Below are 18,035 nucleotides of genomic sequence, written 5' to 3' on the forward strand. Positions count from 1 at the left end.
TTTCACAAGTTTTCATGAGAAAAGATGGGTTATTTATAGCTTACCTTGACAATAAAGATTGCTCTGTTAAATTGCTTTTGCTGTGGAGCCTGTGCAAAGTTGGATGGAGGACACCAAGCTGCCAACAGCACGCTCAGTGTGTGCAGGGATCCATCCAGAGGGACACTGACAGCCTGGAGAGGCTCAGGAGAACCTCATGGAGTTCAGCAGGACCTGGCAGTGCAAGGTCCTGCACCTGGGCTGGGGCAATCCCAGCACAAACACAGCCTGGGCTGAGGATGGATGGATGGATGGATGGATGGATGGATGGATGGATGGATGGATGGATGGATGGATGGATGGATGGATGGATGGATGGATGGATGGATGGATGGATGGATGGATGGATGGATGGATGGATGGATGCAGAGCAGCCCTGAGGAGAAGGGATGAGGGTGTTGGAAGCTCAGCAGGACCTGGCAGTGAGCAGTGAGAGGCCAGAGAGCCAAATGTGCCCAGCAGGGCAGGGAGGGGATCCTGCCCCTCTGCTCTGCTCTGGGGATCCAGAGGAGCTCAGCATCCAGCCCTGGCTCCCCAGCAGTCACAGGGCCCAGAGCTGCTGCACTGAGTGCAGGGGAGGCCATGAGGGGCTCAGGGGGCTGGAGCGCCTCTCCTGTGAGGACAGGCTGAGAATTGGGCTTGTTCAGCCTGGAGAGCAGAAGGCTCTGGGGAACCTTCCAGCAGCTTTCCAGTTAGGAGAGAGCTGGAGAGGGACTTTCCACAAGGGCAGTGTAGTGACAGAGCAATGGGAAATAAATTGGATATTGGGAAGAAATTCTTCTCTGTGAAGGTGCTGAGGCCCTGGCACAGGTTGCCAAGGACCTGGTGGCTGCCCCATCCCTGGAAATGTCCAAGGCCAGCCTGGATGGGGCTCTGAGGAAGCTGCTGGTGGAAGGTGTCCCTGTCCATGGCAGGGCAGTTGGAATGAGATGATCTTTGAGGTCCCTTCTGACACAAAACCTTCTTGATTTTATGATCTGTCTTGTAAGGAAGACTTAGAGCTCATTATTGTTCTGGAAGACAAACCAGCATCCCCTGGAGCACTACATTTAACCTGTGGCACCCTGGCCAGTGCTGGATCAGTGACCTTTCCACGTGGTACCTGCAAGCCTGAGGCAGAAGAGTGGGAGCTCCAGAACTGCTTTCTACAACTGTCTGCTCATCTCTTCTGGAAAACTTTGATCGTTGCCTTTCAATGGAATGTCTGTTTTCAAGTGGGAATTTTATTGCAGGATACTTCTGCAGTCAGCTGAGATTGCCTTTTGCAGGTTCTCTTCCAAGAGGAGAGGATGAAGGGTCTCACAGTGGAAAGGGAAGATGCAGTTTCTCCTGGTGGTGAAGCTGAGAGGGGTGTGTGGGCAGCTGTAATGGCTATTGAGGAAAAGAACAATAGGGAAAACACAAAAAGATCCCCTCCAGGAGCACTATTTTTGGAAGTTCCTAAGCTGAAAAGATATCTAAAGCAAAAGTTAAAATTAAAAAAATTTAATTTTATATTTTTATATACTTTTTAAACATATTTTAATTTTATAATTGTTTAAGTATGTAATTTGGACAAGCATTAAAAAGTTCTACCTTCAACAAACAGGGCAGGCCTGAAGAACAGAAGGTGCTAATTTACTCTTTTCCTGCTGGAAAAGTGAATGCAGGAAGAACCTAGCAGAATGAACTTTTATTATTTCCATTTTGTTATTATTATTATTATTGTTGTTGTTATTATTATTATTACTATTATTTTAAAAACAACAGCCATAAAAACCACAGGGCTGCTGTATTATGGTATTATGGTGTGTGCAAACAATGCCTTGAAAGTAAACATAGCTGTCCATGGACTTTTTTCACTTCAGCAAAGTACATTCAACCATGATGCGTATATTTTTACCTCATGGATATGTTCCCAAAGCATTGTTTTGTCAAAAGGAAAAATGCAAACCTGGAAGGAATTATCAGGCTGGTGGCCAGGGCTGTCTGTTTTCAGAGAGTAATTCTAATTATTTGCTCTTTGCTGTCTGGTATTGGGAGTGAGGCTATGTATCAATGCTAGAGGTGTTTTTTCAGTTTCAGATGCTCACAAATTAAAGCATAATACCTCAAAAGGTAAAAATATATGTGCAAATAGGGCTGCATTCCTAGTCTTTTTTTAAATATATTTTCAAAATTGCAGGAACTTGCTGCAGTGATTCAGCTGCTGCATGCTGCTAAATGGTGTCACTTAATACACTGAAATCAAATTATAGTTAGAGCAGAAAGGAACTTTCCTACTGCCTAAAGTTTTGTGGTAACACAAAGATGAGGTTTGAGGCTAAGCCTGGCAGATGAGTTGAAAAATTTAATTTCTGTTTTGTGTAGCCTTCGCTCATCTGTTTGCTTTTCTCACTTGCATGTTGGGTGAATCTGTTTTACATTTTTCATTGTTAAAATGCAAATATTTTTCATTATGTTGTAATGTACAACTTTCTCCATTATGAACTGTGTTATAATCTTGACATAGAACTTGTAGAGGTGTGAAAGATACACTTGAAAAAAAAATTCTTGTGTTTAAAAAGAATTAAATTTTTAAAGCAGTACCTTCTCTGGAAACTCTAAAGCATAAAGCTTCATCTTTGTGAAAAGGTCTGATCAATCCAATAAAAAGTTTTTCTAGAACCAGAGAAAATGAATGTTTGGCTCAAATTTTTGATTTCTTATTTGCCAGTCTATTCATCAAGGAAATTTTCTTTCATCATCTTACTGTTCAGAACTTAAGAACCTCAGAACTTAAGTTCTGAACTTAGAGGTTTTTGAAACACCCATCTCACTTGCAGATACAGAGTTTGTGGTGATTGGAGTGGGGCTGTGGCTGATCCCTAGTTGGCTCCAGCTGTGAAAAACAGGTGAATGATATTAAAAGTAACAGCCATGGGGTGCCCAGGGGTGCTGAGCAATCACACAGAGGGCACACAGGGGCAGGGCATCAACGGCAAGATTCCCCTGGAATTCCCTTTCCTGGAGCCAGGATCTCAAGGTCTGAAGGACTGGGGTGGATAGAGCAGTTCTGTCCTCCTGTAGTTTGTGTAATCCTGCATGAAAACCGAGTCACTTCATCCCCTCTGGGCCAGGTTTTATTGCTCAGGAGTTCTTGGGATGGAAACTGTGGGCACAGAGTTTGTGGTGATTGGGAGTGGGGCCCAGCCTCATCCCCAATTGGCTGCAGCTGTGCAGGACAGGTGAATGCTGTTGAAGGTGAGGAGCCGTGGGGTGCCCAGGGGTGCTGAGCAATCACACAGAGGGCACACGGGTGCAGGGCATCAACAGGAGGGCATAAAAAGCTGGGCTGAAGGACTAATAAAAGCAGAGCTTGCAGCCTCCTGAAGAAGTGAGGTGTTACTCTGCACGGGCTGAAGCCTTCTGGAAATCTGGGGACACTGTGGGTTGTGGCTGTCTCAATTGTGGCACTTGGCCTTTAAATGAGAGTTGATTTTCTGAATGGTGGTAACTGGATTAAGAATCGAAGGTTCTGTTTCATGTGGTGGTGGAAGTTGGGGGGGGGGGAAGAGGAATGCTTTGGAAGGTTTTGATTCTGAGTTATGTCTGTTTTACTTTTTACATATAGTTGTAGGTTAATAAAACTTTTTTTCTTTGCTCTCTTTCTGGTCATGCCGCACAGCAGACACTAGGGAGAATATATTTTTGTGGGGGCATTGTGCCAGCATCAAACCATGACAAAGATGTATCATAAAAGTGATAAAATCTAAATGTTTGGGCTTCAATGTCCACAAATATCTGTTTAACAAATCTAGCTGGTAACTTTGTAGTTAATGAGCTGTTGCTTCCAGTGGTCATCTCTGAAGGTTTTCAGGAATAATGCTGTTATCGTTAGCTCTGTTTAGGCTCAGAGTTGAGCATTGTGCATGCAGCAGGGTTTAGAGAGTTTGGGACAAGACCACTCATTTCCTTCACACAATTTTACTTCCTCATTCTTTGCTATATTTATCTGTCACATACTTAAGCATTCATGAATTGATTCAGAAAAACATGGAATTTTTAGAAAATTTCATCTGATTGTCTGATAGGCATTCTTGTGTTTAAGTGTTGTGAAATGCAGCCACAGTGCAAGGGAGTTACAGCAAAGGAGTTCTGTGACTTAAGTGTGGGGTTTACTTGTGTGTATGTGGAGTATAGACTGTATTCTCATGGCTTAAAAATAGACTACATAGGCTCTTCTTATTTCCTAAAACAGAGGAATATCTCTTCCTGTTTCTCTTCACACAATTCTTGTTTACCCTGGGCTGGCACATGTTAGGTCTTCCTGAATGTCAAGGGGAAATCTCTGTAACTCATCTTTACCTGGAGATGGAAATAAGTTATTGTATAAGGGCTGCTGAAAGAAGAAAAATTGGCATCCATTCATTTATATTCTTTACCAGTGCACCTTGTATTCACAAGTATTTACAATCAAAATAGAATCCTCCCCTCCTTTTGGGAGTAGGGCCCTTTAAACTGACATTTATATAATGCATTGTTGAAAAGAAAATATTTACCCTTCCTGACTTACCATCTGGTGTCCTTTAAATGCTAAAAATTAACATGATGAAAAAGAGCCTTAAATTCATGTGAATTTTAGTATCTTTAGTATTTTTATTTTAGCATTATCCCTTTAGTATTGTTTTATTTTGTGTTTTTATCATACTTGTGATAATAACTGCACTTCAAAATAGTTGCATAAATCAGTGTGGAAAATATTTTTATTGGTACATAAATAGATAATGTTTTAAATTCTTAAGTACTTTGAGTTATACAGTTATTGAAACCCATAAGGATCAAAGGTTTTTTATAAGAGGGATTTCACATACAGCTTGGATTATGTTGCTAAATAATAGCACAGTAGTACTTCTTTAGAATTGTAAAATAGCTTAGAGAGGAGTATGATGCCTATAGTTGGTGTAATGCATTGGTAATTAAGAGGGTGTGAGGTTAAGCTTCATTAACTGCTGTGGGATTGTATCTTGGATTTTATTATCCCCCAGAGAACACAAGAAGTGAGAGGGGTCAAACTGTTAGAATCTGATTTTGCTTCGTGCATCTGCCAAAGCAAGGCAGGCTCAGTGCTGGGGCAGCAAAGTCAGAAGGAGCAGGACTGCAGCAGGTACAGCTCCTCCAGCAGTTTATTGCAAAGATAAAAGCTTTATTACTGAAACAAATTACCCCCTCTTTGCAGTAAAACCTTCATAGCTTGGTTGGCAGGAAACAAAATTATTTTAATTGCTTTGTCGTTTACTGTGACCGCACCAGAAAACTTTTTTCCTCCCAAACTTTATTTTTTCATTTCAAAACCGCAACAAGCTTCCTTCTCTCCAGCCTAGCTGCCCTTAATAACTTTAGCACTGGTCTGCCTTTTTGTGTGTTCGTGCTGCATAGCAAAGATTTGTATTTTAGTTGACCCCAAGAAATGCTGTATGTTTTTGGAGGTTTTTTATTTTTATTTTAACTAATGCACTGCTACATGCTTTGTTTTTTATTTTATGTACCTTATGAAAGATTTGTCTTTTTTTAGCCTGGGAGAATGTAACAGTTCTCAGAAGTTGACAGACACATTGATGATATAACATTTTCAGTCCCAAAGCTTTTCAAGGCTCTGTTGTGGAAGCTGAGATATTTTTCAGCAAAAAATAGATTAAATAAAGACATTATGGGCTGATAGCCCAGCTCTCCTTTTCTTGGTCCATTGTTTAAATACCACTTTGATTTCCAGATTGTGCCTGAAATTTTGTAAATAAATCTGACCTATTTTGCTAATACTGCCTTCTTCTAAAATTCTGCTTTTGATTGGAAGAACATAAATCTATTAAATCCTAAATTATGTCATTCTTGGACAGGAATGAAGCCTTCCATGGTGCTGAGGAGTTGTGAAGTACAGATCCAGCCATTGAGCCTTTATTTTTGAGGCTACATTGAGCCTTTATTTTTGAGGCTAATGACAGATATAATTTTGAGGATATGTGTGTGTGATGACAGATGTATTTTTGAGGATATATCTGTATAATGAGAGCTGGGCTGCCAGCTCTCACACTGAGGTGCTCTGTGTCACTCAGGCATGGTCAGCTTTGGAAACAGTTCCTTTCTTGAGAGAAAGAATTGCATTTAATTAAGCCTTTCGTTCCAATTCTAGTTATTTGTGAAGAATAAAAGCAGATATGAAGAAAAAAGAGATTTGTGGATCATTCAGTGTTTTCAGTATTGCCCATTGTATTTGTTTGGATTTGTTAATTTGAGATTTTTTTGGCTAATTATATCAAGAAGTGTGGTGGGTTTAGTGTTGATTAATTATTAGTTTGCTTACTTTTTGTTGTGAGGTAGGATTAGGAGAAAGGTCAAGTAGGTTTACAATTTTAAAAGGGTACAAAGAAAAAATTATTAATAACAAAGAGTAATATGAATTAGAATAAAACTTGTAAAATATTTTCCTTTTTTATAACTTTTTTTCATTTTATTGAACATGTAAAGAAATAAAATTTTAAAAAAACTTTTTAACTAGAACTTTGTGAACTTTATGGGTTCTGTCCCTAAGTTAAACTAAAGGAAGACTATTCTAGAAGTAGTAAACTAACTAAAATTTTAAATTGAGGCCTGAGATACATGAATCAGTACATCCTAAGGAAAAACTGTGACCATCTAGGTATTTTCTTGTGTCTTCAGGCAGGCTGGTGAAGGCATGTTGGCTTCTAGTGACCACAGACATACCTTCAAACAGCTCCTGCATGTTCTGCCTCTCTTTTCTCATCCATCTTGGTGAAAATGGAGTTGAGGGTATCTGAAGCTGGTTGCTTTATCCACAGTGATAAAATTAGGATGTAAATCTGGAGGCAAACATTCTTTATTAGCTCTGCTTATTATTGTTTATATAGAATATGATGAAATTACAGACAAACTCTGACCTTGAATAGGATTGGATTTTTTTTTCCCTCTCTTTGTGCTCATTCAAATTATATCTTGGAATGTAATAAAAGGTTAATAAAACTGGTTGATCTGCAAATTATCCAAAGGCAGAGCACCTTCTCCAGGCTGCAGCTTATTGTGTACAGAGGCCATGTAGTTCACAACCCCAACATCCAAGAGTGTAATTCAGGATATCTTTGCTTTAGAACAAAGAAAAGATAGAAAATTGCACGGCTGTGAGATGTGGGAGGCCCAGAAATGTCTTAAATCTCAGTGTCCCTTGCACAGGGACAAGGACCTGGCACATCTAAGGATCATTCTTCAGCTAAGCATGGTAGTTATTAGGTAAAGGCATTTAAAAAGTTGATTTTGGTCTCAGAGGGTTCTTGGAGTGCTCCTGGTCGGTTCTCCTTTTCCTCCAAGGGACAAGACAGAATAAACCAGACCTAAGTTGTGCCCTTCTATTGTCAGAAGTTTTTTATTATGTCAAAATAAAAACTCTTTCTTGTGTTAGAAATTAAAAGTAAGCTACATTGGCAAAGAACAACAAAACAAAAAGGCTGTTTCAGATGGATACTTTGATAGATTTTAATCTCTGGCAGCCAAAATCTTTTATCAGCTTCAGGTGAAACCATTTTTTTTCCTTGATCTCTTAATCTGCTTCGTTTTAGCAGCAGTTGGGACACACCACAGTGCCAAGTTGTGTTGCAGTGGTGGTGTGTGTGCCTCTGATTGTTTTGGACTGACTCTTTTGGGTGTCAGCAGCTGGGATTTGTGGTGTCTCCCATCATGGAAGGAGGTTTTGCTCTCTCGCTGGAAGGCAGGAACTTTTGCTCAGTGTTACATGAGGTTATTTAAGCAGCTTGGAGAACTTCTCACCCTTATTGCCTTGACCTCTATTCTTTTTTCAGCATGAAATACATTTTATGGGTAAAACAGACAAATTTTTGTAGTGAATGTCCCTGTCTCAAATTTGACTTTCCCAATTATTACATAACAACAAACCAGCAGCACAAGTTACAGGCATTTGCAGAGATTCTAGGGGGAAAAAATACTAAACAGCTGTAAGAAATGTTGCTGCTGTTTTCCTCTTTACCTGCAGGAAGGAGAATTGTACAATTTGCCCTTTCCTGCCTTTTGGCTTTGCAGTGATGTGATGTCTGAATCAGGGGCAGGCTTAGGGAGTTGGATGAAATGTTTAAGCAAGATTTTGAAATCTATTTATTAAATATGTTTAAATCTATGAATAATTTTATAAGGAAATTAAATCTGCACAATAGTTGAACTGTTCAGCATGTGTTTTCAAAGTAACATCTCAATGGGAAAACAAGATTGATTAACTCCGTTGAGGATAGCTAAGTTATAAAATTAACAATTCAAAGTAACTTTTTTTTAAGAAAAATACTTCATCTAATGCTCTTAGAAGTAAATGTAAGTGGTTTGTATCTGCATGTATGTGAAATGCATCTGGGTGCTTGTCAGTTCTAGTTTGTATTTATACTTTCTTTCTCAGAACCTTTCAGTGCAGCGTTCTGTTTTCATCTTGCCCCATTTGCCGGAATTCTTTGATTTGAAAGCTTGCCTACTTTCTTGCTGGGTGGATGCAGTGGAACTCTGACTAAAGTAATTGTTTTTTTATTGAAGCAGATGTTATAAATCTATCAACTTATTGAAAACTGTAAATGCTAAATCAAAATTTTCATCTTTGTGTAGTTTTCCTATCCAGAAAGCCTTATTTTTATTACCACAGTAATGAGTTTATTGTATGCAAGTGTATTTTTTAAACAAGCTGTGATAAATCTCAAAAAAATATAGCTCTGTACATAATTGCTCTCATGAATAGTCATTACCAGGCTTTTGCAGTTCATTTGTAAAAGCAAAAGAAATCAAATAACTTGCTCAAAGGTGTGTTTTGTATCTTTTGCTGAGCTGCTGAAACACATAGATACAGCTGTTCTATTTCTGCAACTTTATTAAGTTATAAAGTTTATAAAAGTTTTCATAACTTCCATTGCCTGGTGCCTCAGAAAGTGTGGTGACCAACCCCAGGAAAGAGACAGAAGCAGTTATCTGAAATCTCCTTTTTTTTACATAATTATAGGTGTTAATTTATGCAAAGCAAACTAAGTAGCACGTATTGTTAGTAAGGTTATGTATAGAAATATGCACATTAATAGTTTTTAATTTGAATAATTATTAGCTATTAATATTATTTGTTTATTTACTAAAGTCTTATTTATTAAAGTCCAATTATAATATTTATAATTATAAGATTTAACTCTTAATAAAATTAATTAATAATAAATAATGTTATTGTAAAGAAAATAAATATACAAATAAACTATATTATGAATAAAATTAATACCTATTACATATTATTGTAAGTAATATTAAAATTCCTAGTAATATATTGTTATATATGAATGTTAATTTTATGCATAGTAGATAAGTGTAACACTAAACCCGAAATGGATGTGTTAAAAGTTTCATTGTCTCCTTTCTGAGTTTGTACCCCATGTACCCACACAAAGCCATGAGTGTCACCTGGGTATTTATGGTCACCATAAGCCCTGCCTGTGTGCAGTGTTTGGTGTGTGTCCCACCCTTCAATCCAGATTCTTCTTCTAAAGGTTACAAATTTGCTTTTTGACGGTCTCCACACACATTACAGAGCTCCTGGCTAGCTCATTGTGGGTTTAACCCTTGAGGCATGTCTTCCTCAGAAGCCTTTGCTCTAGGAAAACAGTTTTAACTGAGCCTTGTTCTGTTTTAAGCAGAGATTCTTTGCCCTCCAGCTCACAGGAATGGCTGTGATAAAGCTGGGGCAGAAAACTTCATTGCACTTAATTTTTCCAGTAGCTGTAGAAGCCCATTGCATGAGTTCTGAATTCAACGCTGAATTATTCAGCAGGGCAGCAAAGGCAGAAAGTACATTAGAAACTTTTAAAAGTCCAGAAATGAGCATTCCTCCCTTCCTTTCCTATGTTTGTGTCCATGAGATATCTCTCATGAGTAGATACCATGCCTAATGGTTAGCAGAAGAGAAAATTCAAGCCATCCTGTTGCAGTGGCTTTCAGCTGGTGGTTGTAGGCTGTTGTGATCTGTTGGAGACTTCTGGAAGACTTACAGCAGCTAACAAAGTTCTTATGTTAAAATAGGCTTAAATTTGCTATGGGAAAAGGCTTAAATAGGTTTAAATATGCAGGAACTTGCCCACTGTCAGAAATGGAGTAGTTTAGGAGGTCAGCCTCTAAAGAAATATTAAAAAAAAAAGAATATAGGTGATACTCAATGGGAATGGGAATACTCAAGATGAAGCAGAGCATCAAATGTGGTATTTCCATTCTGCTTTCTTTCTTTTACTTCTATAATTCATTTTTCCAGTAATAATTACATGGAGTTCTTTCCTACTCAGTATTAGTAGGAGCCAGTCCTTCAGACGAGTTCTTTTAACCTATTAATCTTTTACAGATTTTGCAGCTGCCCATTATAGTCAGATAACTGTGTTATCTGGCTGGAGGGGGGTGTGGATAAAAACCTGAACTGCTGCTTCTCCTGCAGATAGCTGACATTTTTTTGTTCTCCACCTGTAGGAACTTCCAGCCCCTTTGCTTGATGATTCCTACAGGAAGGAATTGGGAGATGAAGCAGCAGCTGTGAAGTCTGAGGATTCTCAGGATTCCATGAAAATAGCCTGGCGCTACCAAAATTTACCAAAAATGGAGGTAATGCCTATTTCCTGCTTCTTTCCTTTTGCACTCAAAATGAATTTGAAAAGCAAATGCTTTTCAGTAGAACCTAGACAACAGAACTGCTAATGGGCAGTGTTATAGGATTGCCTCTTGAGGAAAAACTATCACACACCAGTGAATATTTTAATTACTAATGATGCAAAAAGAAAGGGAATTTGAGAGTTTGCAGGTACTCTGAAAATCCATACAGAAAATAGTAATTTAAAAGTAAAAAACCATGGCATTTTTCAATGAGCATTATCAAATCAAGACAGCTTTTAATGAAAAGTTAGGGTGATGTGCTTGCTTCCAAACTTGGCCCAAATTTAGTTGCACACAAATTACTTAAGTAGGTTTAATCAACAGGACTTAGTGGGTGTCTGCAGTGGAAGCAAGCTGTTGACCTGCTTATCCATGTGCATAACAACTAAAGCAAGCACTTGAGATTGTCTCAGCCTCACTGCCACTGGGAGCTAAGCACTGGGCAGGGACAATGTAAGGAACAAGCTCAGTGGTCAGTCTTTCAGAGTTTACAGTTGTTGGTGTTTTGTTTTGTGGATAATCAATCTCCCATGGCTGGTGCCTTTCTTATTTAATCCAGCGGCACAATCAGTCTTTAACAAAGTTACAGCATTTCTGGCTGTCCAGAATCAAATCCTGGTTTTGTCTGTACATTTTAGTCTACATTTATAAATTCTGGTTTAGATGTAGTCATACCTGCCTAGTAAGTTCAGTTGTGTTCTTAAAAACATAATTGGAATGTGACAAAATGATCTTACAAGGCTTGGCATGTTTGGTTTTCTGTGAAATTGCACAGACATGGCTATACAGTTGTGTCAGAAAAGACTTATATATGGTGACATGCCAAATCAAACAGCCTCCAGGGTAATCATATAATCTCATCAATTTTATTATTGTGAAGCTTGCTGTGCCACTCTGAACCGTCCCCAAAATAATTTGTCTGTTTTAAAATCTAGCAGAGTTCCTTGTACATTGATATGAAAACATTTGCATGTTGTTAACAAATTGTGTTCTGATGTTCTAACAACATAGAAAAATTATTTTAAAAATTCAGTTGGGTGTCCACTCATCTTTAAGTTCATAGCAGTAACCACTTCTTCCACTAATGTAATATTTCTTGAAAATGCGTGATGTATGTACCCTTGATTACTGAAAATTGATTATGCAAGACAGAATAAGATTGTCAGTTTTTCTGGGGGAGTTTCCCTTGTTGTTGCTGCTTTTTGAATTGGACCTTGATCATTCTCAATAGTTGAGGCACAATATCTTTTATGTGCATGTTAAATTTATGCAAAAATTAAAGCACACAAATAAAAGTATCAATCTTAAACAGTCTATACTTAAAATTCCTCAGGACATTTTAACTGGTGTAAAAATGGTTTAGATTTATATTTTTCAATATTTTGTATTGCAGTTATCATAACATTTTTGCTCCGTTCTATGTTAATTGGGTTGGTGATTATACTCCATTGAGGAAAAATCTGATACTGCCTTGCTACCCATAACAATACATTCAGTTCTATAACTTAATGAACAACTTTTGTTGTGATTCCTCCTTTAAATGTTCCTTTGCTGGTAAAAACCAATGTTGAATAAAATTTCAAGGCATATTTTCCAAACTGATTGAACTAATATGCCAGTGCATTTTCAGAAACTACTGTCAAATAGTTTCAACTGTGAAAGAGCAAAATTAGCTTTGCTTTTAGCTAGATCTCTAAGCATGATAGCAGAAACTTTTCTGCCCATTATCTGGCTAAATACAGAGCAGGAATGCTGAGTAAAAGATGTCTTTGTGGTATTTTTGATTATTGATTTGTTTACTGTTTCTGAGTAATAATAGATTTTTTGATTGGTAGTTCAGATGTTCCCTTTGCATTTATTTGACCCTGTTTAGACCAGCCAGGTACCTGGTTTTTGTTCTTAGGCATTTGTATTAGTGCTCTTCACAGCTGTCCCAGTTTCTCTCTACATATTGGATATACCTTGCATCAGAAAAAAATAGATTTGTAAGAAATCTGTTGGAGTGAAAGACCTTGTTGTGCTTGATGTGCTTTTGCCAGTTTGTTAATTATATCTGGATCAGAGGTGAATTAATTTCAATTTTTGAGTATTTGGAGAGTCTCTTTAGCAATGCAAGACAGTGTGGGGTTTTTTTCTCTCTTTTTTTTTTTTTTTTTTTTTTGAATGAACTGCTTATGTTCTTGGGGCAATATATAAACTGTCACAGCATGAAATCAATTTTCTGCCTTGGTTCATCCTAAATCTGAGATTTCTAGCACATTAGGGTTGCAATTAGAAACATTAACAGCAGACGGTAGCGTAAAAGCGCGCTCTGCTCGCTGACAATTTGGAGCATTTCTCCTTGTGCAAACCAGGAATCCAGGAAAGAGCTGGCCTGAGCCTCCAGCCTTCTAAGGAATGTAGTGATGCCTTCTTGAGGAGCTGGAACAGAAGCTAGAAGGAGTTCAGAGGAATAAAGTGGACATTTATGGAAGTGCCTTCAAAGACCATGCCCTGGCAGTGCCCAGATGCCTCCAAGATGGAAGCAAAAGAGGACTTGGTCATGAGATCTCACATTTTTTATATGTTCTAATCTATTTGCATGTTGGAGTAAATTGTCCAATTAATGGCTTCAAATGATGAAGCTTCATCCTCCTTGCTTGCTTGCCCACCCTCCTGTTCTCATGTTGTTTAAGCTTTGGGCCTGAATTTTGAAGGGATTGTCCTTGAGTCTCCAGCTGGAATGGGATTGTTTTTTCCTTACCATCCTGTGAAAAGATCCTAGTAGCACTTAATATAAATTATAAACTAACTTAATACAAAGCTAAAACCAAACCAAGAGGAGAAAAACTCAAGGCCCGAGCTATCAGTGTCAGAGAGGGCTGGCGAGTGTGGGCCGCGCGCGGCCGCTCTGCCCCGGTCCATTATTCACGCTTCCTTGCGTCAGGTAGGCTTCCCAGCAGCTCCCTGCTAAGCCTGGGAATGCAGGACACTGAGCCCTATTCAGGGCCCTCTGCCATGGACCCAGCTTTTATTGCTTTTATGGGGTTTTATTAGCGCCAAATCCCAGGCTCCACCCAGTTTGTGGGCGCTGTGCTCATTCTTTGGAAGCGGGAGAGGTTATCACCTACCTTAATCCCTGCGGCGGGGTGGATTAAGGACACCAATGTGCCTCAGGATTCTCAAAGAGGATCCTGGAAACTTCTTGTTTCTTCTTTTTTGCTGTCTTTTACTAAACTCTATTGGGCCTCAGGAAGGATTTGCATCTGAAATGGGCGACCTGGAGCTTTTCTCAATGAAGACATCAGATCAAAGTTCAGTTAGTCAAGGCCTTTCTAAAACATTAAGGGGGCTTGGAAGTACACAATAAAAAGATGAGCTCTGGCAGAGATTGCAGTAAAAACATTCTGATCTGTAATCCGGATAAAGAATAGATTATAGGCCAAAGAACAGCCCCTGTTTAAATTGCTTTCAGAATCCTTGTTTTGAATAAAGTTACATTTTACAAGAAAAACATTTAAATTTTGATGGAATGTTGTGTCTTATTGAATGGCCTGCTTTGAAAATCAGATACCAAGAAATAAATTGGTACACTGATTTAGAGAATGTGCTTTTCTATATAATTTTTTTAGTAAAACTAGTTGCCTCAAATGACTAGATATTCATAAGCAATTCCACAGGTTTTTGATTTTTTTTTTTTTAACTAATTATTTCTTTTAACTAAAAGTTTGGGTTTCATTGCTTATTCTGGGAGAAGTATTGCATTATTGTTACTGTTGATATTCTCTTATAACTTACCAGGCCTAAAACCTATTAGTCAAATAATTTCAAAATATTTACCCTAAATCAAATCCTTCTAACTAATCTTAACAGTTCAATACTTTTTTTGGTGAAATACTATCTACTTGAATATTTCATGGTATAACAGTCTGGAGGAGGGGTCTCTAGGGGTGTTAAGTTTACATGTATAATTCAAATAATGTTGCAAGTTCTGTTCTGAATTCCATTAATATGGACCAAACAGATGCATTTATTTCCTCTATTTAACAGCACAGCATGTTCAAAATGTGTAATTCCTGCACAGGTATACATTAAATTTGGTTTATGGTGTTTCATGTACCAAAATTAAGATCTGAAGAAAATGTATCTTCATTATGGCAAATCATAGTAACTGCATGTAATGCTCAGCCTGTTTATTTGATTTTCAAGGAACTGAAAATAATTTTAAACTATTTCTTATTTTTCTATTAAAATCACTTATATGAAGATGCAATGGTTGGGTTATTTTAACTGATCATAAATAAATAGAAAAATTTTCCAAGTCAGCTGAAAATATTTCTGCAGCACCCATATAATTGTCAGAGACTGAAAAATCAAAGAGACTGAACGCACAATGTTCTGCTGATTTCATAGATCTGGCCTCTGCACATTTGTGATCATCTGTCTAGAACATGTGCAAAAAATGCATTCTTTTAATTATCTGGCTTCACTTTGGTGCTGCAACTTGGAATAGTAGAGGCTGAACTCTGTGTGAAAGATTTACATTCAAGTATGGCAATGGGGGAATGAAAATTTAGTAGTAATTATTATAACGTTTTTCTACTTTAAGTTTTTATTTAGGCTGAATGGGAAAAAAACCAGAGGTTTGAAGTGCATTGCTAGTTAATTACTTTCCTTTGACAGATAATAGTTTAAGATTGTAATCAGTACTGTTGTTTCCACAGACCAGCCCAACAACATACACAAAGTTTGGCCATTATTATGATGTTTCTAAAAAAATGTCTCCAGAACTGTGTCAGTCTGTCAAACTGCACAGATTTTACCTCCATGAAGAGTTGCCTTCTGAGCCTGAAATGAAAACATGGTAAGTTTTGACACCACGGTTCTGTTGTGTGTTTAGATTTTGCATGCATGTTGGCAGGAAATGAAAATTGGGTCTAAAATAAATTATTTTGGGTCTGCCCTTGCTATGGTGATGGAGGGGGGTCAGGAGCAGTTTGGCCATGGGTGCCACTCAGTGCCACCCACCTGGGGTGGCACAGGGACAGCTCAGAGCTCTGCTCCCAAATGGGGGAGTGTTGGGGTTCTGGATGCTGAGAATTTCAGGGTGTCTGTGCTGGCAGGCACTGACCCCCAAGAGAACGCTGCATTGACCTGGGGCTGTGGAGAAAGCTTCCAAAATGGAATGACAGAACTGGGAGTTTGAATAGAATGTGTAACATCACAGGGTGGAAAATGTAGAGTTTAGGATTTTAGAATATAGTAACATATAAAAAGCAAGATGGAGGTTTTAGGGTAGAGGCTGGTCCTTCTTCTTCACCTTCTTCTCCATGGGTTTGGGTGGTTTGGTGTAATTGGTCAGGAAACTCCACATTGTGGACTTCAAGTGATTAGATATTGGGTTAAAAGTGAAAATAATTTAGGTGTCGTTTCTTAACTGGATAGTTTAGCCTTAAAAGGCCTTGCAACAAAAGATAGTTAGCCATTTTGTGCCTTGTTAGTGAAGAACTGCAGAACTCACTGCCTGTGAGGCTGTGACATAGATGAGAAGTAATAAACACCTGAGTCTGAGTGTGAGCTATCCTCTCAAGTGCCTTCAATCCCAATCCAGGCAGAGGATGAGGAAGCTGCAAACTGGCAGGGGAGGGAGCAGGTTGGCAGTGACAATTAAGGCAGACATTACTAGGACAGCCTGGCTGCCCGTTGTGAGCCCAGCCCTGCTGACAGCCCAGTGTGGGGACTGGGAGAGCTGCTCCTGTCTGGCTGGAACCCTCCCTGAGCAGCTCAGAGATGGGCTTGTCAGGTGGCTGTCGGCCCTAAAAGGATCTCTGCAGTATGCAGGGCTTAGGAGGCAGGCCATCCTTGACCCACATAGCTCAGAGTGCTAGATCAGATTAGTTGATGATGTGCTTTTACTTCTTACATCCTACAGCTTCACCTAAGGAAAGCGCAATATGCTGTGAATAAAATTACAATCGCTAATTACGTCTTGCAGAACATCTCCTATTCAAGCTCTCCTCAGAATGAATAACTCATTATGTTTATGGCTGTCAGTAGGGAGTTAAGGAAGACTGAGAGAAAATGAGTGACAGTAGCAAAGGCTCCTCTTAGCCTGTAGACACACACATCCATTGTGTCTTTCTTGGAGACACTTCAAGTCAAGTCAAACATCAAGGCTGGGCTGGCATTTTCTTTGTCCAGCCCAGTCCCTGAATTTATAATAGTGTAATTTATATCATTCATATAATAGCTAGCTTTATAGATCCCATTGTATAGGGCCAGCTCCTGGAGGCAGTGTGGGATTCACTGGGATTGATTTCCACTGCAGTGCACTCATATAAAACCTGATTTGTGAAAGAAGTGCAGTATGAGCCACCTTTCTTAGAGCTGTAGCAAAGCAAAAGCCAGGTCTCTGTGTTGTTCTGTGTTGCATGATCAAATGTCTCTGCTTTGTGAAGTAAATTCTTGTGATAGTGTAAAAAACCCCCAATTTTAGGTCAAAGCAGAGAACTTCTTTCTATATAAGTATTTGAACCAATTTTGTTTATATGTTAATGTTATCATTTCTGATTTTTAGTAGCAGAGCAATAGAGGATGGACACAAAAAATATGACAGGTTGCAAGTGTTGTTCCAGTTACTGAGCAATTTAACTCCCTTTCTCTTCTCTAGCTAATGAGAATGTTGTGACTCATCCACTAACTATATGGCTGTCAATATTAGTTCATTTTACATTAAAATCAAATTAACTCATCGGTATAGCATAAGGAATGGACTTTATGCATTTGATTTTATAAGCCTTGTTTAATGGTGGTATTGTGCTTGTGTGCTAGACTGATAGAAGTGCATCCTTCTCACTGTGTGAGTTCTACTCTTTTTTTAGTTTAAATCCAGCAGAAAAATTGGGTTTGTGTAGTTTTCTTGGCAAATTGGGAGAGCACAGAGTGATGAGGTGAGGAAGATGATCAGATAAAGGTGGCCTTTGGAAGGCTTATCTCCTTTTCTTCTCCCTTCCACCTCAACGTGGGTCTCCTTCAAGAAGTCCCTCCCAAGGAAATGAAAGAACTGTGGTGTTGGGAGTAAAGGCAGGTACCAAAGTAACAGCCAGCCACCCTTCCAAACATTGTCATGCAGTCCAAAAACTACACAACGTGTGACAGGGAGGAACAGAGACCACACTGGGAACAGCAAACTCTTAGAAATCTGTGGGGGATGTAGAGTTGTGTATGTCTCTTTCTTTACAGTAGCTCATTTGTCTTCTAACTTTGATTGTTGTCATTTCTGACCACAAACACAGTAGGTTTTGGATTCCCTATTTTAAAAAGGTTGT

At 38.7% G+C, this 18,035-nt stretch overlaps 1 protein-coding gene across 1 annotated transcript in view; it reads left to right on the top strand.

Moving 5' to 3' along the window:
- The window catches only part of ELP4 (elongator acetyltransferase complex subunit 4), a 142,946-nt gene that overhangs the window by 19,863 nt on the left and 105,048 nt on the right, over positions 1-18,035 (top strand). The window contains exons 4-5 of the mRNA XM_063160553.1: positions 10,549-10,680; positions 15,432-15,571. Of these exons, the coding sequence (XP_063016623.1) occupies positions 10,549-10,680; positions 15,432-15,571 (272 nt within the window). The remainder of the gene's footprint in view (positions 1-10,548; positions 10,681-15,431; positions 15,572-18,035) is intronic.

This window comes from Melospiza melodia, chromosome 6 (genome assembly GCF_035770615.1).
Source record: "Melospiza melodia melodia isolate bMelMel2 chromosome 6, bMelMel2.pri, whole genome shotgun sequence".
Taxonomy (NCBI): Eukaryota; Metazoa; Chordata; class Aves; order Passeriformes; family Passerellidae; genus Melospiza; species Melospiza melodia.